General features: G+C 43.9%; 1 protein-coding gene across 5 annotated transcripts in view; it reads right to left on the bottom strand.

Moving 5' to 3' along the window:
• RAI14 (retinoic acid induced 14) overlaps window positions 1–27988 on the bottom strand; it is a 450945-nt gene that overhangs the window by 18965 nt on the left and 403992 nt on the right. For all 5 annotated transcript variants that reach the window (XM_078674923.1, XM_078674924.1, XM_078674926.1 and 2 more), the window contains 4 exons: window positions 24644–24730; window positions 23831–23873; window positions 23082–23200; window positions 3033–4562 (listed from right to left, as the gene is read on the bottom strand). In XM_078674923.1, the coding sequence (XP_078531049.1) occupies window positions 3033–4562; window positions 23082–23200; window positions 23831–23873; window positions 24644–24730 (1779 nt within the window). The remainder of the gene's footprint in view (window positions 1–3032; window positions 4563–23081; window positions 23201–23830; window positions 23874–24643; window positions 24731–27988) is intronic.

Here is a 27988-nt window from a genome sequence, read left to right as displayed (position 1 = left end):
AAGCATTTAAGGAATCGCCAAAAGCGATTCCTTAAATGCTATGTAAGAAGCAATCAAGTTTTGCGATTTCACACTAAGAAATCGTAAATTACCACCAACTTGTAGTTGGTGGTAATTTGCGATTTCTTTTACAAATGCACTTTTTGGCATTTGTAAAGGTGCCATGTGGCGCTCATACATGCCTTTGGGGCATGTATGTGCGCCATATGCGCACACATGTACATTTCAGGGGTGCAGCAGGGTGTCCTTAAGACACCCTTGCACCCTTGAAATTATTCTCAATTTGCGATTAGCAAATTGCGAATCGCAAATTGAGAATAACTTCCCATTCCTTCCTATGGGCCTCCTGGCCCCTAGAAATGAATGGGAAAATATTCCTTAATTGCGATTCACAATTTGCTAATCGCAATTAAGGAATATTACAAGGGGCTGGGGAGGAGTCAATGAGCCCATTTCGCCTGATGGACTCCACCCAAGCCCCTTGCAATGCCCAAGCAACAGAATAGAATGAGGGTAGGCAGAGCCCGGGACCCAGGCTGCCCGCCCACTCACAGTTGGACTGTGCTAGCTGTTCCTGCCCCCATCATCAAAACCTATGGTGCTCAGTTGGCCCCACCTAGGATCATACAGTAATCACCCTAAGGACGGGCATATCCTTGGCACTGATAAAACGACATGCCTCTCATGATGCAGGCACTCTCACTTGAGCTTCAGGCAGGGCTTTAAGTGCAATGAAAAAACTAGGGTGTCTCTCAAAGGGGCCTGGCCGAGGTAATTAAGGGCGTGGCTTAAAAATATGTACGCTACAAATCTGTGCTTCGCACATTGTGCCAACCAACTGGTATTTTGCTGTTTCTGTCATTGTATCCAGATATATAATACAACAAGTAACATTATACTTACAACAAGTCAGGGCTATTGGCTTTGCCAATGGTTGCTTGTTGTGTAAGATAAATAAGCAACAACTATAGCTTCATTGTACATAACACTAAAAATGCTTCCCTTCCGAAATGATGAGAATGTGAAAGAACTATATGAAGTCTCTTTGAAGTTACCTCAAAGGCAGTGAAGGGTGTTACTGCTGCAGAGTTAAACAAATATATATATATATATATATATATATATATATATATATATATATATATATATATATATATATATATATATATATATATATATATATATATATATATATATATATATATATATGCACCCTGAGGGGAAAAATGGAAAGTCCGATAGAGACCCGTCTCAGCACCTGCTTTTTAGTATTGGTGGTGCTGAGCACCAGTAGGACCCGGCCCACTTAAAGCCCTGGGTTTAGGGGGGTATGAGAACCTCAACCTGCAAAGGCGCAATTGCACCCCTGGCAAAAAAAATACCTCAACTCCGATGGAGCAGCCAACCCTTCTGCATGAACTGTTGGTGTACTCTGTCCTACTCCTCTTCCTCTCCTGAGTGGTGGGAACCCTCCCCTTTTGCACACAAGCACCAGCTGCCTGTCGATTTGTGGGCACCTTGTCTGGATTAAAAGGGCTAGTAGAGATAGAGTGGGGTTATTACTACCCTGGTATCTAACTAGGTCTATACAGTTCAGTTGTCTAATAAGAGCACAGGAGGTATGTGGCTGTGGGATTCTTGTTAAGTGACTCTGGCTAATAATAGGAAACACCTATGTCAGTCAAAGCTTTATTTCGATATAAATATATCATAAAAGCATTTTACAAATTAAATAATAAAATACATATTATAAAAATTGAGCAAAGATACAAAATTAAAAATCTTAAAAACTCAGTTGGGGGATGCAAGTTGCTCTACAAGAATAACACTATACTTGTTCTAGGTATTTAAGAATTGATAAACTACATGCCCCAACCTAAAAAAGTCTATTTTACGCAGTCGTACCGACAATAAATAACATCTTATTAGAGGAAAAAAACCCAAATCAAGGTTAAAAAATGCATTAAACTGTCACAGCTTTGAAGCAGAATAGAAGCACAATTTAAAAAGATCTTCAACCAGGACATGACACTTTTGATCTTATTACCCATGCCCAGCTAAGAAATTTGGCCACACCGCAAGCCAGAGTTGTGTTAGTATCTGCTTGCATTATTCTAAGTGCTTCATGGTGGTTCCTGGTTGCCAACAAATAGGTTTTAACCATCTTATTCTCGGTTTAGTGTATGCAAGGCATGCGAACATAAGGTGCGGGATGCTTTCAACCACTCCCTCACAGTGTGGGCAGGTTGAGTGAGTTTGGTGGGGAGGCTTCCATTTATTGGTATAGTCACGGACAGGAAGCGTACCCAATCTAAACTGTATATAGAGGGCCCTATCCCTGGGTTTCTGTATAAAATCTAGATAGGACTCTAAGCTGGGAACCTGTTTGTGCAACCGAAACTCGTCAGTCAGTCTGCCTAGGCTGGGATTACTATTTCCTGGCTGTCAATCCAAGCCCAGTAGGCGCCCTTAATGTCTGACTTATTCAACGGAGTCCCTGACTCCCAGGCTTCTCTAAATCCCAATAACAGAAGGACATTTTTTATGTTTGATAGCCAGCTAATCTTCTGGGATCCCTCAAGATTTATCACTTCTCTTAGGCCGTCGGCGTATTTAGATAGCTCAGGTGTGCGCCTATGTGTAAAGCCTGCACGCCAAACAATCCTATCAATGAGGATACCAATACAAACAGCCACCAATGTTTTTCTCGCTTTGGGTTCCATCAAAAGTTTAGACTACTTGTAGTGAACCCAGGAAGAGGTGGTGTCACCCTGTAGTCACACATTTGTTAGAGGTAGGCCACCACAGCGATTGCGGTCTCCTTTGTCCCGCTACCTTGCAATTCCCCGTAGCATATATGTCCCAGACAAATATACAAATCCATTTTGTTCTTTACTGTGCGACTTTAAAAAAGCACAATTCTTAGCAAAAAATGCTTATATCGCATGTGCTTAGCTTTCTGCATAGTTGATATGTTTTAATGAATGCAAAACCTAACTTCAAGCACTGCTTTGTCATAAATCATCACTAACCTTTCGATCTTTGTCTTCTTCCAGTTTTGAAGAGCTTTCGGAACATTTCTTCATTTCAGCAAGATCCTCTTGAATCTGATTATATTTGAGACACAGTTCAGCTACTTCCTGTTCCTTTGATTTCAGAAGGCTTTGAAGAACTTCTTTTTCTCCATTAACCTGCAGCATCTCTCTCCTCACTTGTGCACTGTCCAGAGACACCTTTTCCTTTTCCTTCATTACATCCTTCAGTCTGCTTGATAACACGTTAACTTCCTCCTCTAAAGATGATTTTAATTTTTCGACAGAACCCCGAGCTGCTTCTAGCTCACGGTTGATCTCTTTTTCTTCCAACAGGTGCTCTTGTAGGTTGGTCACTTCCAATTCCTTTTTAACTAGTTGCTCTTTGAGATCATTTTGCTCTGCCTCTAGCTCCACAACATTGTCTTTTAGGGAAGTTATAAGCTGCCTATTCTCAGAAATCTCTAAGGAATTTCCTTTCTCTGCATCCAATTGCTTCTTCAGTGCCACCAATTCACTTATTGCCTTTTCATATTCTGCTTCCAGCTCTACCACTTCTTCCTCCACCCTCACTTTCATGTCCTTCAGTTCCCGCATTAGCCGGTTATGCTCCTCTTTGCTAATGTAGTTGGAGTCTGCATCGGCTGCCTGTGGCCTCTTGCGGTAATCCTCAAGCTCACTTTGCGCCTCCTTGTACATAAGCGACAACTCATTCACTTGCTTGTTGAGCTCGTATATGGTTTTCTTCATGGTCTCCTTCATGTCTGTACCTTCACTAGCTGACTTGCTTAGACTTGACAGTGCATCCTGCAATCTTTTTATTTCTTCCTGCCCTTCTGTGTACTTCTCGATTAGCAATACCTTCTCCTGGTTAATATTCTCAATAACTAAAGAATAAGAGTTTATCATTTCCTCTCGTTCTTCAGAGGACATCATGTTTGCCAGTCTATCTTCCATCTTTTCAAGCTCTTTTTCCAAGTTGGTTATTTTATCTTTGCTGGTCCCAATTTCAGCCAGTGCTTTCTCTTGTTCTTTTCGCAATAATTCTAGTTCCTTGTTTAGAGCTTGCTGCTCATCATCGGCTGCACTCTCATCATTCTTTTGAAAGTCCACGTTATTACTTCCCTTATCCACCTGTGCAATCACGCTCTCGTCTGAGTGGGCTTCAGATCCGCATTCAGATTCTTCTACCTTCAGGATGAGGTCACTGGCATGCTCAGAAATCTCTGTTTGGTCTATGCCACTTTCTCCTGCAAGGCCCATCTTCAATTGTGACTCTAAGTGCTTCCTTTCTGCTTCTGAGCGCTCCAACCGTATCTCCATATCTTGCAACGTATCAAAAAGCTGCTTTATTTGTAATTCGCTTTGGGTTTCTATTTCATACTGTGATTCAGTCTCCGTTGAGGCATCCAAGGTAAGTGGAAAAGATTCAGTGTCTGATGTTCTATCTTCAATTTGTTTTTCTAGAGACTGACTGACCGAGGGTGAGTCTTTGCCGAGGTCCATCCCAGAGTCATTGGATGCCTTCTCCTGTATAAAAGCATACACTGTTAGATTTCTCAACCAATTAAAAATTATTTGTCAATAATTAACGGTAACTGTACTTTAAAAAACTGCATATGCATGGAGTAAATAAGAGGCTTGCATTACAACAAGGCTACAGTGCACATGACTTCACATCTCAAAGTACGTTGTCATCACCAATTTAATATTCACTTTCAATAATTTTTATAAATAAGTGTTTTGTTAAGTGCCAGCTTTGATGGTAGGCCATTTGAAGAGCTCTTATGGGCAGAGGAGCGGTTCATGGGCAACCTTGACCACTGCCTCAGTGAAGGTTGGACGGTGGCTGTGCTAGTTCTTTTAATATAACATGGATTTATAACTTGGTTATGCACATCACGAATATTTACTTTCGTTGATTCTAAATTATTGGACATTTAACAGGACAATAATTTTCCAGGCCACCAAAAAATAACATACAAACTTTGCCACAAAATAAAATACACAAATCAACAAACAGAATTTTGTGCATAGTGTTGAAGGCAGTGAGAGAAACATAATTTACTCAGTAGTTGTTGAGTCTATGTTTTCAGTATTAAGTTATAAAAGAAAAATATTTGATTCTTCACGTAATGAAAACTCAACCTGAAATGAACATCATACAAAAATACAGTGATGTTCTGCCAGAGCGCCCTTTACTTACATAAGATTCATTTCTATGAGATGCAAATAATAGACACCCAATCCACAGTTATCAAAATTATTTTTTGTGGGCTTTTGTTGCTAATAAACATTATTTTCAGTTACTATGCAGTCTCCAGGGTGCCATCAATTCGTTTTGATCATAATTATGAAAATTCAAAAAAGGTCTTCACAAGCATGTGAAATCTAGCAGTCTTTTTAATACCATAAAATCCTATAGCATTGCCAAATGCCACGTAGAGCCTCAATCAGGCTGCTAACATTGCTGGCTGTTTGCACAAAAAAAATTGCAACCGGGAGGCAAGATAATCAGTCAATTTTGGTAAAGCGGGGCAACCAGCAAATTTTCTGTTGCTGTTTGCATGCTATTTCATAAAGCCCTTGTATAGGCCAGCGAATAGGAACTAAACCAGCTGCACATCTCAAGACATCTCACAGAGTGTGAGAAGCCCAATAATTTACCTAGATTTTGGTTATGTTATATGCTGGCTTTTGATGGGAGGCGCTTGGTAACTCTGCTGTGGGCATTTCCCACCTAATACACTAATGGATGATTTTTCTTGCAATCATGGTCATTGGGCCCCCAATGCAAAGAGTTTGACAGCAAAGGATTTGACAGCAGCCAGTACCCAAATAATAGGCCCATTCCTGGCGCAGTTCTCAGCTGTCTTATTGAATGTCTGCTCACTGCAAAAGCAGGAAATGCATTTTTTGGGGACTTTTTAAATGAAGAACAGCTAGATATTCTGTTTCTTACAGAAACACGGCTTCCAGAATTGGGTAATCCAATCATATTCAAAGCCATTCCTATTGGATATAAAATTTTCAGGAAAGATTGCCTTAAAGGCAGAGTAGAGGGTGGCAATAATATATAAAAGCAAGTTTGAGTTTCCATTCCTCTTGAGGAAATGGAATGCACTGAAGGTTTGGGCTTCCGCCTCAACCTGTCTCCCCAGCAGCCCATAGCTGGGGCTCTTATATGTAGACCTCCAGGCCATGCCGGTCTTTTTCTGAGATCACTGGGCAGCACTCTGGCTTCTTGGTCCCTCAGATATGAAATAATTGTTTTAGCTTTAGGTGACTTACGTCTTCATATGGATAAACCATCAAACTCTTAGGAAGCCTCACTCTTAGATACTGTGTCTTCTCTTGGTCTTTTTCAACAGGTGCTTAAACCAACTCATCAAGCTGGTCACATATTAGACCAAATTGTTCCTAATTTGAAGACTGTACCGCTCGATTTTTTTTACCATTAATATGGTCTGATCACCATCCAATTAAGTGTAAATGGCAACAATCAAAAAAAAGATCTACCTCCTTTGAGGAAAACACGAACCATGTCACAAGCTCTTCACAAAATTCATAGAGCAGACCTGCGCCGCTCTTTGGAAGCAAATACTTCTCTTCTTTTCAGAGTACTAGAACCGGAGGTTTAGTGCATGGATGACTAGATTCTTAAAACCATTAAGGACTTGGCTAAGGCCTCCGCACTCAGATCCCACAGAACCAAACAGTTGGCCCAGTGGTTTAACGAGGATCTTAGGACTGGTAAGAAACATCAGAAAAACCTTGAGAGAAAATGGCAAAAAAGCTATAATTTGGTTGACAAAATGACCTCTAAGTTAGCAAAAAGGTCCTCTCAGCAAAAAAAAGCATTTTTCGAGATGGGGATAGACGAAGCAGGCAATAAATCTAACTATATTTTTACAATTGTAAAAACCTTCATGAGCCCTGAGGCCGCCATCAGAGGCCATCAACCCTCAGCAGAATGATGCGACCTGCTGGCCTCATTCAAGCAAGCCTGCTCATGTATTCGCAGACAGATGGCATCCCTTCTGAGATAGCAAATTCTAGTAAGACCACTCCTGGGATGCCAACGTTTTCCAACTTCCTACCTAGAGGGTATGGAGGCCATCAAGATCCTTAAATTAGGGTCTCCATCTGACTCATGCCCTCCCGGTATACTTGCCAAAGCAGCACAAGTCATCAATTCCATTGCAAAAAAAGTTTTGAATACCCCATTGTCAACAGGAATGGTTCTGGTGCAATAGAAATGTGCCAAAATTCTGCCTTTGCCTAAAAAACCTCCTGCTGATCCCAAATCTCAAGCAAATTATAGGCCCATTTCCCTTCTCCTTGCTTTTTCACTAGTTTTAGATGAATTTGCAAATACACAACTCTCACCGTATTTGTAAATTATTAATCTTCTGCACCAGAGTCAATGTGGATTCAGACCTCACTTTAGCACTGAGATGGCCTTGTTAGAGGTTGCCAAGCATATCAAGGGAACAGGACAAAGGGAAAGCCGTCTTGATTATGTTGGATCTATCGGCAGCCTTCAATACCGTCCCCCACTTGAGACTCTTTGCTGGTCTCTAATCTATTGGGATTGATGGCCCAGCCCTGAAGTGACTTACTTCCTTCTTATATGAAAGAGGTCAAGCAGTTTGAATGCCCCCTTTTTTCTCCACAGTTCGTGAGCTAGTTGTTCGAGTGCCTCAAGTCTCGGCATTCAACTCCACCTTATTCAATGTTTATCTTACACCCTTAGCTGTGTTAGCTAAGACCTAGGGGGGATAAGGTAACCTCATATGCTGATGACTCCCAGCTTCTTTTCACCTCTGGAAAGGAAGAAGAGTTCGCTGTAGAGGCCATTAAAAATTGCCTCTCAAATGTGTTTCACTGGTTGTCCAAACAATTAAAATTCTATCCTGACGAGACCGAGATTGTGTTTATTAGCCAAACATCACCAGACTTATGGAGGACCTCTTGGCCAAAGGATGCCCCCCCTCCTTGGCCCACAACAAGGCACTGTAAGGAATTTAGGAATCACATTTGACAGTGCTTTTTCCAACCAACCACAAAACCAGGCACTGGCTGGTTACTGTTTTCGGTTTTCACACACGTTACTTACTGTATGTTGAAGCTAAGAAAACGGTGATCCAAGCCTTGATAACTTCCAGATTGAATTATGAAAATGCCCTATACTTGGGTCTTGCAGAATATCTTCTTAACAGACTAAGTGATGCAGAATTTGGCAGCCTAAATCATCCTCAATCTTCCCCCGAGAGCCCACACGTCCTCTCATTTGAGGGCACTTCAGTGGCTTCCTATTAAGATAAGATACTATTTAAATTCCTAGTCCTTGTTCACAAAGCACGATACTGAAGCTAGTTACCTGAGAGAGAGGATTTGTCACTATGTCCCTTTCAGAAACCTACATTTCTCGAACAATAGATTAGCTAGAATTCCAAAGATCTGCTGGTTTAGAACCAGTGGCAGGTCCTTTACCTATCTAAGACCAGTCGCCTGAAATAAATGAACTCTGGAGCTATGTATCACAACTGAGCAATCCATCTTTAAGAAAAAATTTAAAACATAGCTCTTTTAACAAGCTTGACACGACAATCTGTGTTTTGAAGGTAATCTTGAATCCAGCGCCGGGACACTCCTTGCAGTATCTGTGCACTATATAGATTTTATATCATCATCATCAGATGGCGTTTGTGGGTCTTTGACACTTCCTCAGCAGAAGGTGTACAGTGATTGTGAGTGACTGTGCTAGTTCCAGTATTATCTGATGTTTACTCAGGTATGAGTATCTTCAGTAAATGTATTGTACTCTTCGTGGCCCTACCTCTTGACAAAGAGGTATAGTCCCGGAAGATTTGTAGAAAGACAGAAAAACCTTTTTCAGCAGATGTTTTCAGTTTTTTTCTTCAACACAATCAAATTGTGGAGGAGCCTGGGTTCTGGGCAAAATGCATAACTCAGTGGAGCACGTGGCACAGATATCTATCTCCAACTACATTTCGTGCTACTATATCTGACTTGTACAGTATAATTTGCCTTAGCTTAGCTCACCTTGTGTTTGGTGAGTAAGAAGGAAAAAAAAACCTGTACATATTTTGGACAGTGTACTTTAAAGGTGATGCAGAGATGTTTGAATGTTATACTTGTAGGGATTTACCATCATTTGTGCTGTGTAGCCCTAGATGTTTGCCTTGACAGTTTTTACAGGCTCTCGAAGTACTGTGCACATTACCCCTGCTAACCAGGGTTAATGAGCCTACGCTCCTCTTTTAAACATAACAATATTGATATACATCTGCAGGGCGTATTTAACTGGTTGTTTTTCTTCGAAGAAGTCTTTCGAGTCACAAGGTAAGGGCACTCCTCCTCTTGGTACTAGTGCGCATGGGCATTGACTCCATTGTTAGATTGTTTTCCCACAAGAGGGTGAAAAATGAAGTAAAATTAAGTGTAGGTAAAGAGATGTCTATGCATATGAAATATAGATTAGAACTGAAACAATAATATGTGTCCTGGGAGGAGAGTGGGTGCATGTGAATCTACAGCACTACATGCCAAGAACAGAAGGGTAACATAATCGGTTCGAGGCATGTGTGAGAGTAGATACATATGCTTTGCATAGACTGTATAGCAGCACCCTCTAAAAAGTGGTGGGTAACCAGTGGATGGTGTATTTGTTTGAAAAAGTGTACGTAGCATCGCTTGTCCTATATTAGCTTTATTTGAGTGCTACAACATCCACACAATAGTGCTCGGTAAATGTGTGTAGTGTAGTCCATGTAGCTGCTTTACAACTGTCAGTTATGGGAACATTGCCTAAGAAAGACATAGATATCCCCAATTTATGTGGAGTGTGCTCTAAAGGGTTTAGACAAAGTCCTTTTGGCTTTGAGATAGCATGCCTGGATACATTTAACGATCCATCTAGAAATGCCTGATTTTTAAATGGGTTTCTCTTTATGAGGGGAAGCAAACGCAACAAAAAGTTGTTTTGTTTTGCAAAAATCTTTTGTCCTGTCATTATAATACATTCAAGATCTTTCAACGTCTAGTGTATGAAGATCTCTTTCTGCTACAGAATTTGGTTGAGGAGAAAAAAACAGGTAGCTCAACAGATTGGTTTATGTGGAAAGGGGATACTACCTTTGAAAGGAATTTAGGCCTAGTCCAAAGAACCACCCTAACCCTATGAAGCTGGAAGAAAGTTCTTCTAAAGTTAGTGCATGAAGCTCACCAACACGCCTTAGTGAGATGATAGCAATTAAGGAAGCAACATTCAAAGAAAGATATTGGAGGAGGCAAGTCTGTAATGGTTCAAAGGGTGGACTCATAAGTCGCGTTAGAACAATATTGAGATTCCAAGCAGGTGGGACCTTTTGGGGCATCACTCTTTTAAGGCCTTCCATGAACGCCTTAATAGCTGGCACTCTGAAAACGATCACTGTTGTCTTTTTTGAAGATAGGCTGCCACTGTTGCAATATTTAGACGTATGGAAGTGTAAGCAAGCCCTGAGTGGTGTAAATGCAGGAGGTAACAAATAATGTTTTGTATAGATGCATTGAGTGGATCAATCTTTTGGTTATTACAATAAATCTTTTCCATTTAGCTGCATAGCAAGCTCTAGTGGTACATTTACGTGTCTCACAGAAAGTTTTAGATATCCGCATTCTGTGACTTCAGGAGCCAAATCACTAGGCTTAGCTCCCTTGGGTTTGGGTGTCGATTTCACCATGGTTCGGAGTGAGACGGTTTGCGTTGAGGTGAAGCTTCTTGTGTGGAACTACTGAAAGTTCTAGTAGTGTGGTGAACCATGGTTGAAGAGTCAATGTGGGAACTACCAGAATGAGGGTGAGAGGCATCATCCTGAGCTTCCGAACCAGAAATGGAAGAAGAGGGAGAGGTGGAAGAGAAAAGGAAAATATTCCTGGCTAATTAATCCATAGAGCATTGTCTTTGGGTAGAGGGTGTGCAAATTTGGAGACGAATTTTGGGCATTTTGCGTTCTCTGCTGTCGCAAAGAGGTCTATTTGTGGAAACTCCCACTTGTGGAAGTATGGGAGGAGGACTTGGGGTGGAACTTTGTAATGACTCAAAGGCAATATTGATGTTTTTCAGTAATATCTTTATTGACAGTTCCCACTGCACATCCATGCACCGGCCGGGTACACATAAAATGGCCGAGTAACTACATCAACTGTAACTGCCTCTCGTGTGCCAACGGGCAGCACGAGAGCCATGTCTGAAGCCTCGCGCACGGGGCGCGCGAGGCAAACGAGCCCACTACATATCTCCTAACAGAGAGAGAGAGAGAGAGAGAACGAAAGAGAAAGAAAACTGGAAAGGTGCACAGAAGAAGGAAAGAGACTTAACGTCGGTATCTAACAGGAATTCTGATTACTCTAGTGCTCCTCCTCATAGTAGAGGGTTGAGAAGAGGAACCCTGAAGACTGAGATCACTTGGAGGATTAACATGTGAAGCATTTCTTCCATCAATAATACCTTTCAAATCATTTTGAACATTTTTGACTTTTGCCACTTGGTTAACATTCCACCAATTTTGTCCGTTAACCCGAACAGCACTTCCACACACTTTGTCAACCACAACAGTTTCACCAAACTTAGATTCACCTTTTTTCACAAAACCTGGTTTCTTTATTCTGACACAATCTCCCACAGCAAATTCTCTGATTTTAACCCGCTTCCTCTCATCGAAGTATTCCTTCTGTTTGGATTGGACTTTTACATTCATGTTTCTAACTCTTTCATCAATTTCTTGGGGAGTGGAATTGGATTTAAACCACTTAGACATCCAAGCGGGCCTAAATTCTGTACATGGTTTTCTGCCTCTCAAAAGTTCAAAAGGAGACACTCCTGTAGAGGAATGGGGGGTGGTCCTATAGAACCATAACATTGCCCTTACACACTGGGGAACAGCTTTGTTGTGTTCTATAGCCCATTTGACACAATCACCAATGACTCTATTGAGTCTCTCCACCAAACCATTGGTTTGCAGGTGGTTAAGAGAGCTTTTGTTGTGGGTGATCACTGATTCTTTAAGAAACTCTTCTACTTCAGCAGACACAAATTGTACACCATTGTCGTAAATAATGGATTGAGGGAACCCTTCTCTCATGAAAATTTCTTTCATGAAGTCAATAATTTCTTTAGAGTCAACCTTAGATACGAACTTGGTTTCCGGCCACTTGGTATAATAATCCACCATCACAATTGCAAATTTGCATTGATGAGGTAGACTATGGAAGGGTCCTAACACATCAATGCCAAGTTTTTCCCATGGAGCACCAAGAAGAGGTGTGAGAGGGGAACAGGCAGTATGAAGACATTTGTCACTAGAAGAACAAACAGTGCACTCCTGCACCATTGCATCAATGTCTCTGTCCATCTGTGGCCACCAAAAGTACTCTCTTACTCTACGTTTGGTGAGAGTGGCTCCAAGGTGCCCCTCATGAGCTTTGGCTAGAAGAATGGATCTGATGTTTTCTGGAGGTACAAGTTTATCTAACCTAAATATCAGCCATCTTCAATAGAAAGCTCTTCGCACACCTTCACATAGGGTTGTAATGCCACACACACATTCCTTTCTCTAGGCCACCCTTGGGTAATGTACTTCATCACCTCTTTTAAAACATCATCACTAGCCTCCTTCCAACCTTCTCGTCCTACTGTACAAATATTCATCAATTCAACACTGGCTATGATACAATCTTCTTTTCGTCAAAACAACAGTCGTCATTACAATGCAAGGCTTGACTAGTCGTGGCGGGCAAACGTGACAAAGCATCTGCCCTCACATTTTTTCCCCCAGCAATGTGATTCACATCAAAATTGAATTGTAAAAGCTTTGATGCTATACGGGCTATGCGGGGTGTAGCATTGCGGCTGTTGGTATTACCTAAAATAGAAACCAAAGGTTTGTGGTGTGTTTGAAGTGTACATTTTCGCCCCCAGAGATAATTTTAAACATTTTCAATGCCCCACCAACATGCTAGAAGTTCTTTTTCAATCACTGAGTAATGTGTTTCTGCCTCTCTAAGTACCCTGGATGCAAATCCCATTGTGTGTTCATTAGAGCCAACCATCTGTGTCAAGACGGCCCCTAGACCGAAGCTACTAGCATCCACAGTCAGAGTGCATGGGACATCCTGCACAAAAGGTTTCAATGCTTTTACGGTACTTAGCTGTTCTTTTATCCAATTGAACGCAAGCTTGCATTCATTATCCCACACAAATTCACTTTTGTCCTGTAGCAATCTTGATATGGGGCGTATATTAGTGGCATAGTCTTGGATAAATCGGGCATAAAATTCAGTGAGACCCAAAAGAGATTTTACTCCAGCTTTGTCTTTTGGTGGAGAAGCATCAATTATGGCTTGAACCAAACTCTGCTTTGGTGTGACTCCCTCGCTTGAGATGTGTGACCAAGATATTCTACACTGTCTTTAGAGAACACACACTTGTCCTTTTTAGTACCACACCATGTTCTTGAAAAATTGACAAAATCTTACTCAGCACAAGGTCGTGTTCCTGTTGATCCTTAGCATATAACAGGATGTCATCTTGGAATATAGCAACGTTTTTGATTCCCTTGAGCAGATTGACCATTACTCTCTGAAAGACAGAGGCTGCCGAAGCCAGGCCAAAAGGCATACGACAGAATTGAAACAATCCTGAAGGGGAGTTAAACGCAGTGAAGTGGCGTGAATCCTTGTCGCGTTCGATTTGGTGATACGCAGAGGCCAAATCCAGTTTAGTGAAAACTTTGCCCTGCAACTACCCCCAACATTTCAGATATAATTGGTAATGGGTGCGAATCCACCCAAATAACCTTGTTAAGGCTGCGCAGATCAATGCAGATTCTGAGTTCATTGTTTTTCTTCCGTGCTACCACTAAAGCCGAAGACCAGTCCGACGACTCAATGGGTTCAATGACTCCTCTTCTCTGCATGGACAACAGTTCTTTTTCCAAATCTTCTCTTATGCTGAAGGGTATACTTCTGATTTTGTGTTTGACAGGCGCAGCATCATTCATTATCTTTATTTTGCGCTTGAACCCTTTGATCTTTCCTAACTCTCCAGAAAATACTTTCGGGCATTTATTGAGCAAATCTTCCACATGTGACTGGTCGCGAATAACCAATATTTGTTCTTTTGCTCCCGGGCATAGCATCATACTAAACAAACCTTGATGGAACCATCCTAATATGTCTAGTCCATGCACGGCCACATATATTTTCCCATATATGTGCCTGTTTTTGAAAACCAAGACATCTTCGAAATACCCTAGAAGGTCTATGCTCCTCCCTTCATAGGATACAGGCTCTCGATCAGGAGGTTGCAGGGGTCTTTTTCCCCATTTTTCCCTGAATAGTGCTTCATTGATCATTGTGATCCTAGCTACAGAGTCTACCAATAGTCTCAGATTCATTTCAACAACTCCAATGATCGCATAGGGATCTACACAGTAATTAGGATTACCACTTCTTATGTTTCCTTCATAGACCACCATGACCATGTCTTTTAGTTCACTGAGTGTGTCTTCACTGTCACTTGAGTCCTTTACACATGCAACTTGGTTTGTATTTTTTTTATGAGTTTGACAAACTTTGTCAAAATGCCCTATTTTTCCACATTTACGACATGTAGCATTCCTCGCAGGACATGGTCTTCCACTTTTTGCGTCCGAGGGATAGCCACACCTGAAGCAGATGTCAGTTCTTTTGAAGAAATTGTTCTGTTGATAATCTTTTCTCTTCATAAAAATTTTTATGCGCACAGGTGTGACCACTTCTGTATTTCTACTTTCTAGCTCCTTTATAGAGGATTGTGAAATTTCAATGCTCTTAGCAATACGGATAGACTCATCTAGAGAGGTATTTTCCAAGGACAGCAACTTTTGTCTGATGGTTTTATCTAGACATTTTCCTATGAACTGGTCACGTACCAATTGTTTACTGAAATTTTCAAATTCACACTCTGCCACCATCTTCCTCAAGGCAGTAATGTACGTGTCTACATCTTCCTCTATCTTTTGCGCTCTTTTAAAAAATGTATGTCTTAATACAACGACGCTGGGTTGCTTGTCATACCTTGTTTTCAACTTTCTCACAGTGACTTGGTATTCATCTGTTTCTTCGCCAACTTCACCTGCCGCATCGGGTAAATGTTTGAGAGTCTCTCTTCCTTCAAACCCCAACGAGTGAAGTAGTAAGAACTTTTTCCTTTCTGCTCTGAACCTGTGCGCTCCAAATGCTCCCAAATAATTTTCGAATGCAACAAACCATTTTCTCCATGTTACTGGTGGTTCACCAGGTGTATCTAGAAAAGGGGGCGGAGGATGAATTGACTGCATCATGTTTTAACTAGGTCTAATTTTTTTTAAGGAAAGAGAAAGCGTTATATATTATAAGTCACTGAACGTTTTTTTTTTCCTTCAGCAACCCGTGCAAAGGTATATTCGCAAGTCTCCAGTAATTTCCACACCAAACAAGAGGAAATTCCAACTCTATTCCCTAGTGCTTTGGTTCACAGAACGCGGCAAGAAAGGTATATAATCTTTCTAACATCACTTCATTTGAAGTAATCAACATGTTATTGTTAATTATATCTTATTTTAACTTTGTTACTGACGTGCTTTAACTCTTCATGCCGGATTTTAATTGAATTGTGCCCCAGAGTTGTCGTTCTTGCACAACCCTTTCAAATAGAGTCTTTATTTTGAGGCATTCACATCGGCACACTTAAACTTCAGAAAACTTGCCGGTTTTATGGGCTAACAAGATCTGTGAGATTGCATGGTGAAGGCGGGGTCTATTCACGCTGATTGCATGTTCCCCCAAGAGCGTCGCTTTTCTCCTCACCTCAGCTTTGTTCTTCTTGGCGGTGACGCGGAGCAACACACACGACACTGCTCCTCAGCAACGCCTCACCTCAGCACACAAACACTGGATGCCACACTGCACCAACGCCAAAACGATTCCCCGTGCGATGCTCTTCCTCATCGAGAACAGAAGCCAGCTCCGTCCACCATTTCTCCGACAAGGTAAACTCACTTTGATAAGTTTTTCATTATCACGGGTTCTTTGTGGGAACCGTCCTCGTCGCCAAAATCGAGTGTAATGACTCGAAGGCAATATTGATGTTTTTCAGTAATATCTTTATTGACAGTTCCCACTGCACGTCCATGCACCGGCCGGGTACACATAAAATGGCCGAGTGACGACATCAACTGTAACTGCCTCTCGCGTGCCAACGAGCAGCATGAGAGCCATGTCTAAAGCCTTGTGCGCAGGGCGCGCGAGGCAAACGAGCCCACTACAAACTTCTACTCATGGACATCTGTAGAGAGTGTGTCACCCCCCGTTTTTGTACATAGTACATGGCTGTAATATTTTCCGTCCGGACTAGGGCAACCTTCCCTATTAGGTGAGGTAGAGACGCTTTCAACGCTAGGGGAACAGCTTCAAGCTCTAGGTAGTTGATGTGGATATTTGTGTGTCTGGTGTCCCAAAGACCCTGAACCGATAGATGCTGTAGGTGAGCACCCCAGCCAGTGATGGATGCATCGGCTGTTAAAAGGGTGGCTGTTCATTGACCCTGTTCCTGTTTAACAAGTTTTGTTGATTTCAACCACTGTAGAGAGCGAGGAGTGCGGTTGTCAACTAACACTAGATGGTGTAGTTGGCCCTGATTGAGTCCACTGTCGTACTAAATATTCCTGTAGGGGGGGATGTTTAGTCTTGCATGAGGTACTATGGCAACACATGATGCCATCATCCCTAGAAGACGCATGAAAGTTTTGACTGTTAAATAATGACTGGTTGAAATTGTGGTAGCAGTTTTTGAAAATGTTGCTGTATTTGGATATCTAGGCCTGTTTGAGTGTTGAGCATAGCTCCTGGATATAGTTGCCGTTGTGTGGGTTGAAATTGGAATTTTTGAGCATTGTTTGGAAATCCCACCTGATGTGGAATATTTATGGTAGTTTGAGTGTGTTGTTGACACAGATTGTGTGTGTTGGCTTTGATAAGCCAATAGTCTAGGTGTGGGAAGATATGAATTTATTGTCTTCTTAGATGGACTGCTACCACTGCTAAGCATTTGATGAACACTCTGGGTGCAGAAGCGACTCAGAATGGATGGTCTTTGAATTGATAATGCTTCCCTGCTGCGACATATTTGAGATATTTGCGATGTGATGGGTGAATAGGGATGTGAAAATAGGCATCCTTTAAGTCTAGTGGTGACATGAAATAGCCCTGCTGTGTAAGTGAAAGTACTAGGTGAAGTGTGACCATGTGGACGTGTTCTGACAGTATGTAGGAGTTTAAGAGCTTAAGTCTAAAATAGGCTGTAGAGATCTGTCCTTTTTGGGAATTAGAAACTACAGGAAGTAAACCCCTGGCCCTTTATATTCTATTGGAACTGGCTCTATAGCTCCTTTGATTAATAGAGCTTGTACTTCCTGTTCGAGCAGTTGTTGATGTTGCAGAGAAAACCCACTTGTCTGATGTTATTAATTGCAAAGTAGCAAAAAACTGCTGTATTCCATCCCAACAGGTGTTGGATGATCGGGGGGAATTATTTTGGAGTCACTGTTTGTTTACAGATGTGGATGTATGGGTTTGTGTGCCTGTACCTCGACCTTTGGAGTTGTTACCCCTACAGTTGCTCCTGTAAAATCCTTTGGATGGAGAGGACTGAGCTTTTGTCCTGTATGAAGATATGGAGGCTTCATTGAAGCGGTCTTTGAACCTCATCTTCTCTAAGACCTCATCCACTTATGTGCCTTCGTAGGAGAACACTGGTATTAATCCCTATGGCAGCTGTATCAGCAGCATCTAGTGCACACCTGATGGAGGAGACGGCAATTAATTTTCCCTCCTGAACCAACTCCTGACCTTTTTTATTATGCTCCTCTGGGAGATATTTTTCAATCTCAAACCAGTGAGCTCTGCCGTATCTGGCAAGTAAACCCTGTGTATTGGCTATTCGCCAATGATTGGCCGATTGTGCAGTAACTCTTTCGCCTAAGGCATCTATGAGTTTTGATTCCTTGTCAAGTCACCGATGAATGAGTCTGCTCTTTTACTAACATTAGAGACAACTAATAAGTCTGGTGGAATCTAACCTTTAATAAAAATTGGTTGCATGAAACAACCACGCTTTCCTTTCCCATGCGTTTTTTAACAACGCGGTAGGAACAACAAATGCGTCTAAACTATGCATTCCATTTACGACTCAAGTCATTACAACAACTTGCCTTAGGGGGGCACTGGACTTTGGAATAGAATAATTTACTATTCCAACTCCAGTCTCCGCAACAGTCGGGAAAGCGTTAGACTTGAGTCCAACGCCACTTTACCTAGCGCATGTCGTTGTAATGACTTGCGTTGTAAATGGAATGCATGGTTCAGGTGCACTCATTGTTCTGCCTCCGTTGCAAAGGCAACGCATTGTTCGGCGGTCGTGGTATTTGCGGTTTCCCATAAAAATTGAGTCAGATGGTGGTGGTTTATACTTTGTCCACCCCAGGTGTAATAATGCGAGCACGTGCAGGGTCTTCAAATACCGTCTACATGGCGCATCATACCTTTTAACATGGGAAGAGACTGGGATGTTCTGTATGTATTCCCTAATTTTTCAAATACATAGTCTTCTTCTAAGGCTTCTTTATGTAAAGTGACCCCATTATATGCAGCTGCTGCAGCTAGAAGCTCCTGGTATGAGGTGTTATCATCTGGAGGCGATGGTTTCGCAGGATCAAGAACAGGATCTGAGGCTTGTGGAGGATCTATATCATAATCTAGCATCCACCAGCACCAGGCCCGTGATGAGATTACAGGCTCATATCTACAAGTTATTAGTGGATCTTGGTGTAACTTTCGGTCCAGGGTGGCCTCAATCTGTTGAGGAATGTGAGCCGCGGAGTCCGATCCCAACCCCGACATCCTGGAGGGGGACGTAAGTGTTCAAGCTATGGAGGGATGCTTCCGCCACTGCCCGTGTGTGCTCACCCGCTGCCTGTTTCTTGGTGGGCCCCATTCCCGGGGGCCACCAGCGTGGTTTGGGTTCCAGCCAGGCTTCATCGGTTCGCTCTGGCGAAGTAGCTTTCAGCAGATCCTTTTTGTGGGGCAACATCCAGGCATCTTCTGGTGATTAAAAAATGTGAGATGTGTCCCCATCAACGAATAAAAGTGCATATTTAATTTTCAGGTCCCGGAGATGCTAACACGCAAGAATGATACTCGTCGGCGTTGTCCTTACATAGTGAAATTGGGTTATCTGAGCATTTTCATAGAACCACGGGCTCTTGGTAGGGAAGCGTTGCAGGAGCAGGTCGCGGTCAGGGTAATCAAGGAGACGTGCTATAATGGGACGTGGGGGCTCCTGGGATAGGGGGCCGGCTGGGAGTACGGTGTGTCCTTTCAATTTAGAAAAAGTTCGGGGCCTTGCCATCAAGGGTAGTCCGGACTAACCGGCCCTCCAAGCATTCAGGAAACCCCATCAGGTGGATGTTGTTAGGTCTAGACCTGCCAGCAGCCTCCTCCACCCTACGGTGCAGGATGGCGACCTCGAAACTCCACCCATGTCAGACGTTCCTGCAGGTCTTTATTTGAGGGGCATAAGGCTGCCAATACAGATTCGGTTTCTCCCAAGTGGTCCGATAACTTGCGATGATCAGTGCGTAGTAAGTTGACCTCTATGGAGACTGAATCAATGCAAGTCTCAAGGGAGGTTTTAGTGTCTAGGATGTCCTGGAGTACTTTATCAAACTATGCTGAGTGCGTCTGGAGGGTCTTTTCCATGACTTGTAGGCAGTTGATGATTTTGTCCCCCCTGTGCCAAAGTGAGATCGGTAGAGCCTCCCCCATGTGGTGCGAGATGGCACTCTTGGGTTTCATGTCGTCTCCGGGACAGCACAAGACACGTAGGAAGACTTCAAGAAATTGTGTCCGGTATAATGGAACAGTCAGTGTCCCCTTGAGAAGGGGCAGCAGGAAGCACCACCCAGCAGAGAAAAAGGGAACCAGGGCAATGTGATCACTCCATGGGGAAAAGTGCAGTGGTCGACTCAGTCAGCAGTGAAAATCCGAGGGTACCCCTCCACTGGTATCGGCAGGCAGCCAGGAGTATCGTGTTCCCCCTGTATGGATGGGACAGCCGAATCAGTCCCTAAATTGGCCCTGACAATAATTTGTGAAGCGTCACCTCAGTATAGTTGGCCCAATTGCCGAGCGCCCATTGATGAGGTTCCACAGTTCTATTCTGCCTGCAGCACCACAAAATAAATGAAGAGGGTCCCACCTCACAATGAGCGACCTACCGGTCAGCGGTGGAGCCAAAGGCAATCACGGGCACATCCACAACCCGAGGTACCATTGAAGGGTGTGGGAGCACCGTGGCTGGTGCTCAGGAGCACAGGTCAGATAACTAGGGTCGGGTCAGGACCCCCCCCCCCAATGCAGGGCTCCTGTGATGCTTCGGAGAGGTTGAGCACAAAACCACAGGGGAGAGGACGAAGGAGGCCCCCCAGGACACAGTTCAACCAGCCCAGTACAGGGGAGGACTCTGAGGCAGTGCAGACTTCAGGAAGTGTGGCAGCAGCAGGTCCGGATCACACGGGCCCCATCATGGCAATGCCTCTCGCAGGCACTTCACTGGGTGAAGCTGACCCGCCTAAGGCTGCAGCCGAAGCGTCTCACGTTGGGACTCCATACACTGTGCAGCAGCAGTATCGCTGGGATCGAGGACGTGAGGTCAACCAGACTCAGGTGCTCCCTGAGTGAGCGTCCTTTGTAATAGGAGCGGGAGCCAGTCGAGGCAGACTTTTGCAATAGTCCAAGCAGAGGGGCGAACAGATGGTCCTCCGCAGCGTGTACATTCCTGTGGCAGGCTATGTCGGCAGCCAGGGGTACACGCCTCCTGTAAATTACACCTCGGGAGCAGCGCGGACTCCCAGCAGGGAGGCTCCAACAGCAGTGCTCAGGCCATGGCTGCTGGAAGGGGCTTGGGACTCACCTGGTTCTAGTAGAATCCACAGGCCATGGGCGTCGGGGTGCCAAGAAGATTTCCTGGAGAGTGTCTGCAGCCACCAGGTACGCCGCACCAGTCCCCAGTGCCGACCAGAGTGCGAGAGTGCAAAAGGATTTTTAGCATTCAGCCACCAAGTGGGGGTAGCCGCAGACGTGAGCCTTCACGCTCCATGCACCCCCACCGGTCCTCCTAGGCAGCAGGCTACAGCTCTGCAGGTGTCCCCAGCATGCCGACTGGCACAGGCCCAGCCTGGATTCGGTTCACAAATGGCTGCGCCTCATTCCCCCAGCCATCGAATGTAAGGGGCACCATATCGGGGCCACCGGGAGGAAGCCAGTTCATCCTGTGGAGAGAAGGAGTGTAGAAGGTCGATGGGGAGGATGAATGCCGGTTAAACTGCGGGCCCACTCCAGAGCTCCTGGTTACACATCTAGCATCGTCACCATCTTGGCCACACCCCGAAATACAAGCTATTTGACAATTTTTTTGAATCCCTTTCATAACTTAATTACCAAAGGTAACACTTTTATAAAAGCTTTAGAGAAGAATGGTCAATGGGTTGGTGCAGCTGCTCCTCTAAAAATCTTTATGTTCTCAAAATAGTAAGCCAAAAATGAATGGAAGGTAAACGGGGTTGGTCTATATTGGGAGGGATGCTTTGTGGTCTTTATTGGTAAGTTGTGCATAATGTATGTACACTCTATTAGGAGGAATGATTACAGTATAACCAAAACTAAATCCTTAAAAGTTATACCTTAGATTATCTTGATAGTTCTTTCGAGAAAACTTTTCCAATTTATAAAAGACTTGATATTTAAAATACATAATTTTTAAATAAATTTCCATGAAACTTCTCTGATGGTGAACCCTCTAACTTCTTGTTGCAACTGCATTTCTAAAATACATCTTGAATAACAAAAAGTGTTTAATCTTCATATTCATCCTTTGTAAATCCCTAAAGTTATTTTGTTATTACTGCTCTAAAATGGCATCACTTTGCAAGGCAGTATTTTCAATTCTAAAGGTAAAAATACACAAGGCCTCAATTACAAACGTTTTGCACACCTGTATTGGACTTAGATGCAAATACAAATTCTGAAAATGCATGAACCCACTGCATGTACTGATGTTGGGCTCTCTGCCTCATAAGTAATCTTTGTAATCTTCGTGAGCAGGTGCAGGAGAGGATGGGTATGCATGTAGACTTCCAAACATAATCCTGCAAATTACCTTAAAGCAGCAGAAAGTTACAAATCTACAAAATAATATGTGTCCATGATTCTAAGATTCCACACTACTAAATGCTACTGAATTGGACCCATTAGTTTAACCTGACAAGAATGATCTTTCACACCAGTTTAAGCAGGCTAGCACTTACCAAACGAATAGTGTTCCTACCCCACTACTAGAGAGGCCAGGCGCATTTATTATGAGCACTGCTTTCCTTCATCAGCCTTATAACCATGAAGGCTTGAAAGACACGGTTAACTACAGTAAATTGTTCTTTTATGCTGCCGCACTTGAAACTGGACACCTCTACATTGCCCAGTGAATGATAATGAATGGGAAAGAGCAAGGCAATTGCGGCAGCTGTTGCACGGAGGGGTGGGGGAGAGGGTGCACAGTTTGGGAACTTAAGGAAGTAAAATAGACACAAGAGTACTGTACAGAGGCAGCTGTAATTACAATTGACACGATAACGTGCACATTATGCAGCATAATTAAAGATCCAGGCACCAAACATACAAACAGCACTTAACTGTATGGTTAGGCTTACAAAGAAGCCATGGCACGCCTAAACAGACAGAAAAATGATGTGTTAAAGGGAGGAGCAAATCTGTATAATATATTTACAGAGGCATCACGCATACAATAAAAAAAACAGTTCAGACTTCTGTACATTTTCGAAGAAACTGAAAAACGTACAAGAGAAAATTATTGACTCTTTAGAAGGTTATCCGAAGAATGTTACACACCTGCAGTGTGTGTTGTAGCTCCTTGTTGCGTAACGTAAGGGAAGCGATTTTTGATTGTAGCAGTGAAATCACGTCTTGCTGCTCGACCTCTGCACTTATATCCAGTAAACTATCAACCACTTAAAAAAATACATATGTAATTTACAAATGTGCCCATCAGGTTGCAAGCTTCATTACAACTGTAAAATGTTTGTGTAATCATTATAACATGATTGGAGGGTCATGAATCAAGACCCTAAAAGCACACTTTCTAAGAGCTGTATTTTCACGCGAGATATTTTGTATAGTTGCGTTGGCTATCATTTACATAAATCAAGAATTGAATGTCACGCCTCCTGAAGAAAAACACGAATTAGCCTCACATTTTAGATTTATGGGTACATTTTTGGAGTGCAGTTTAACACTCTAATTTTTAATTTTAAAGATCGACAAAACATTTCCTGTTTACAACAAAAATAATACAGTCCAAGAATGTTACATTATGCAGTGGGTGTCAAGCAGGATATGCTCATTAAGTGTTTCGGATGGTACATCAATGCATAGCAGAAGTGCCTGGGCATCAGCTGAGAGAACAGCTCACGAGGGAAAAGAATGGCCCAGGTGCAAAACAGCTGTCATGGTCGATAGCATTTAACGGAATACATTTAGTAGATGTGCGACGAATGGTTGCACAACAGAACCCAAAGACTGGTGCAATACTTCTAAACTGCTTACAAGTATACAGAAAGGTTTTCACTGATTTACTCTACCTGCACTGTCGCTCATCCGGTCCTTTTCCTGTGTGCTGTCTTCCTGCAAACACAGAATTAAAATGTCACAGGAATTGGTGTCCCGGGCTTTTAATTGTTATCAAAACATTGTTTGCTTCTTTTTTTTTTAACGCCTGAAGGACATTGACCAGACCTTTTCATAACAGTCAGTGTTGTGAACAGCAGGTAAGACAGTCTACAGTAGAAGAGGAGATGCAAAGACCACCCCACAACCCCCCCCCTTCCCAATGGACACACGTGTATCTTATTTTGAAGTGGTTATCCTAAGTGGACATGCTCAGGTCTGAGTCCACTCTTTGGCAGTTCATCTTTAGTGCCAAGAATCAAAATTCCAAACTTTGTTAGTGTTGCATGGGTTGGTCATACTCCTATTCTGATATTTAGTAGGAGTAAACCAATATGTAAGTAAATGCTTGGGAATTCCCACAATGTCTGAACTCAGGGAGCTTCTAACCTTTTTGCCTTGAAAAAACAGTTTTGCACTCCCAATTCCAACATTACATGTCTGAAAAGCCAGAAGTCAGAAACTTTGGCGGCTACTTCATCTTTTTGACACACCTAAGTTGAACTTAGGCGGGCAAAACATTTTGTAAATATGGCCCCTTAGGTACAAACACCAAAAACCTTTGTTGCAAGTTACAGATGGCCAGCTTCACTGTCCGTCACTCAAGCATCACGTACCATCACAGATCCAGCTCTCACCACTTTTGCACCAATCATTCTCATTTTAAGCCAGATCAGGACCACCACACAACATACACACAAGCAAACGTAACACAAACATGCAAGTACCTTCAGCATCTGTTCTGGGAAGAAAGCCTCGCCTTTACCAGACGCAGGAGTCGAAGTTGTAGATTGAGGGGAGGATAAATCACCCATCTAAAAAAAACACACGTACACTTCAGGAATATTGAAGTCGGGCATTATTCCACTTGTGAACGTGCCAAAAGAGCACATCAATTTACCAACACCATCATGAAGTAGCTCAGGAAATAAATTACTGGGTAGTGCCTCATAATACACCCACCAGTCTTGTTTTAAAAGGAGGCAGTGCATACATAAAACAAGCATTTACAATGCAATGGTTTTGCCTTTGTTAAAGTTAGAGCTATTGGCATTGCTCTTGACACTCTGAAGCTCCACTCTGAAGCTCCACTCTGCACTCTGAAGCTCCACTCTGCACTCTGAAGCTCCACTCTGCACTCTGAAGCTCCACTCTGCACTCTGAAGCTGCACTCTGAAGCTCCACTCTGCACTCTGAAGCTCCACTCTGCACTCTGAAGCTGCACTCTGAAGCTCCACTCTGAAGCTCCACTCTGAAGCTCCACTCTGAAGCTCCACTCTGAAGCTCCACTCTGAAGCTCCACTCTGAAGCTCCACTCTGCACTCTGAAGCTCCACTCTGCACTCTGAAGCTCCACTCTGAAGCTCCACTCTGAAGCTCCACTCTGAAGCTCCACTCTGAAGCTCCACTCTGAAGCTCCACTCTGAAGCTCCACTCTGAAGCTCCACTCTGAAGCTCCACTCTGCACTCTGAAGCTCCACTCTGCACTCTGAAGCTCCACTCTGCAGCTCCACTCTGCACTCTGAAGCTCCACTCTGAATCTGCACTCTGAAGCTCCACTCTGCACTCTGAAGCTCCACTCTGAATCTGCACTCTGAAGCTCCACTCTGCACTCTGAAGCTCCACTCTGCACTCTGAAGCTCCACTCTGCACTCTGAAGCTCCACTCTGAAGCTCCACTCTGAAGCTCCACTCTGAAGCTCCACTCTGAAGCTCCACTCTGAAGCTCCACTCTGAAGCTCCACTCTGAAGCTCCACTCTGAAGCTCCACTCTGAAGCTCCACTCTGAAGCTCCACTCTGAAGCTCCACTCTGAAGCTCCACTCTGAAGCTCCACTCTGAAGCTCCACTCTGAATCTGCACTCTGAAGCTCCACTCTGAATCTCCACTCTGAAGCTCCACTCTGAAGCTCCACTCTGAATCTGCACTCTGAAGCTCCACTCTGAATCTGCACTCTGAAGCTGCACTCTGAAGCTCCACTCTGAATCTGCACTCTGAAGCTGCACTCTGCACTCTGAAGCTCCACTCTGAATCTGCACTCTGAAGCTCCACTCTGCACTCTGAAGCTCCACTCTGAATCTGCACTCTGAAGCTCCACTCTGCACTCTGAAGCTCCACTCTGCACTCTGAAGCTCCACTCTGAATCTGCACTCTGAAGCTCCACTCTGCACTCTGAAGCTCCACTCTGAATCTGCACTCTGAAGCTCCACTCTGCACTCTGAAGCTCCACTCTGAATCTGCACTCTGATGCTCCACTCTGAAGCTCCACTCTGAAGCTCCACTCTGAAGCTCCACTCTGAAGCTCCACTCTGAAGCTCCACTCTGAAGCTCCACTCTGAAGCTCCACTCTGAAGCTCCACTCTGAAGCTCCACTCTGAAGCTCCACTCTGAAGCTCCACTCTGAAGCTCCACTCTGAAGCTGCACTCTGAAGCTGCACTCTGAAGCTCCACTCTGAATCTGCACTCTGAAGCTGCACTCTGAAGCTGCACTCTGAAGCTGCACTCTGAAGCTCCACTCTGAAGCTGCACTCTGAAGCTCCACTCTGAAGCTCCACTCTGAAGCTCCACTCTGAAGCTCCACTCTGAAGCTCCACTCTGAAGCTCCACTCTGAAGCTCCACTCTGAAGCTCCACTCTGCACTCTGAAGCTCCACTCTGAAGCTCCACTCTGCACTCTGAAGCTCCACTCTGAATCTGCACTCTGAAGCTCCACTCTGCACTCTGAAGCTCCACTCTGAATCTGCACTCTGAAGCTCCACTCTGCACTCTGAAGCTCCACTCTGCACTCTGAAGCTCCACTCTGAAGCTCCACTCTGAAGCTCCACTCTGAAGCTCCACTCTGCACTCTGAAGCTCCACTCTGAATCTGCACTCTGAAGCTCCACTCTGCACTCTGAAGCTCCACTCTGAATCTGCACTCTGATGCTCCACTCTGAATCTGCACTCTGAAGCTCCACTCTGCACTCTGAATCTGCACTCTGAAGCTCCACTCTGCACTCTGAATCTGCACTCTGCAGCTCCACTCTGAATCTGCACTCTGCAGCTCCACTCTGAATCTGCACTCTGAATCTGCACTCTGAAGCTCCACTCTGAAGCTCCACTCTGAAGCTCCACTCTGAAGCTCCACTCTGAAGCTCCACTCTGAAGCTCCACTCTGAAGCTCCACTCTGAAGCTCCACTCTGAAGCTCCACTCTGAAGCTCCACTCTGAAGCTCCACTCTGAAGCTCCACTCTGCACTCTGAATCTGCACTCTGAAGCTCCACTCTGCACTCTGAAGCTCCACTCTGAATCTGCACTCTGAAGCTCCACTCTGCACTCTGAAGCTCCACTCTGAATCTGCACTCTGAAGCTCCACTCTGCACTCTGAAGCTCCACTCTGCACTCTGATGCTCCACTCTGATGCTCCACTCTGAAGCTCCACTCTGAAGCTCCACTCTGAAGCTCCACTCTGAAGCTCCACTCTGCACTCTGAATCTGCACTCTGAAGCTCCACTCTGCACTCTGAAGCTCCACTCTGAATCTGCACTCTGAAGCTCCACTCTGCACTCTGAAGCTCCACTCTGAATCTGCACTCTGAAGCTCCACTCTGCACTCTGAAGCTCCACTCTGCACTCTGATGCTCCACTCTGATGCTCCACTCTGAAGCTCCACTCTGAAGCTCCACTCTGAAGCTCCACTCTGAAGCTCCACTCTGAAGCTCCACTCTGAAGCTCCACTCTGAAGCTCCACTCTGAAGCTCCACTCTGAAGCTCCACTCTGAAGCTCCACTCTGAAGCTCCACTCTGAAGCTCCACTCTGAAGCTCCACTCTGAAGCTCCACTCTGAAGCTCCACTCTGCACTCTGAATCTGCACTCTGAAGCTCCACTCTGCACTCTGAATCTGCACTCTGCAGCTCCACTCTGAATCTGCACTCTGCAGCTCCACTCTGAAGCTCCACTCTGAAGCTCCACTCTGAAGCTCCACTCTGAAGCTCCACTCTGAAGCTCCACTCTGAAGCTCCACTCTGAAGCTCCACTCTGAAGCTCCACTCTGCACTCTGAATCTGCACTCTGAAGCTCCACTCTGCACTCTGAAGC

This window comes from Lissotriton helveticus, chromosome 2_1 (genome assembly GCF_964261635.1).
Source record: "Lissotriton helveticus chromosome 2_1, aLisHel1.1, whole genome shotgun sequence".
Classification (NCBI taxonomy): Eukaryota; Metazoa; Chordata; class Amphibia; order Caudata; family Salamandridae; genus Lissotriton; species Lissotriton helveticus.
This window is presented reverse-complemented; position numbering and strand designations above follow the sequence as displayed.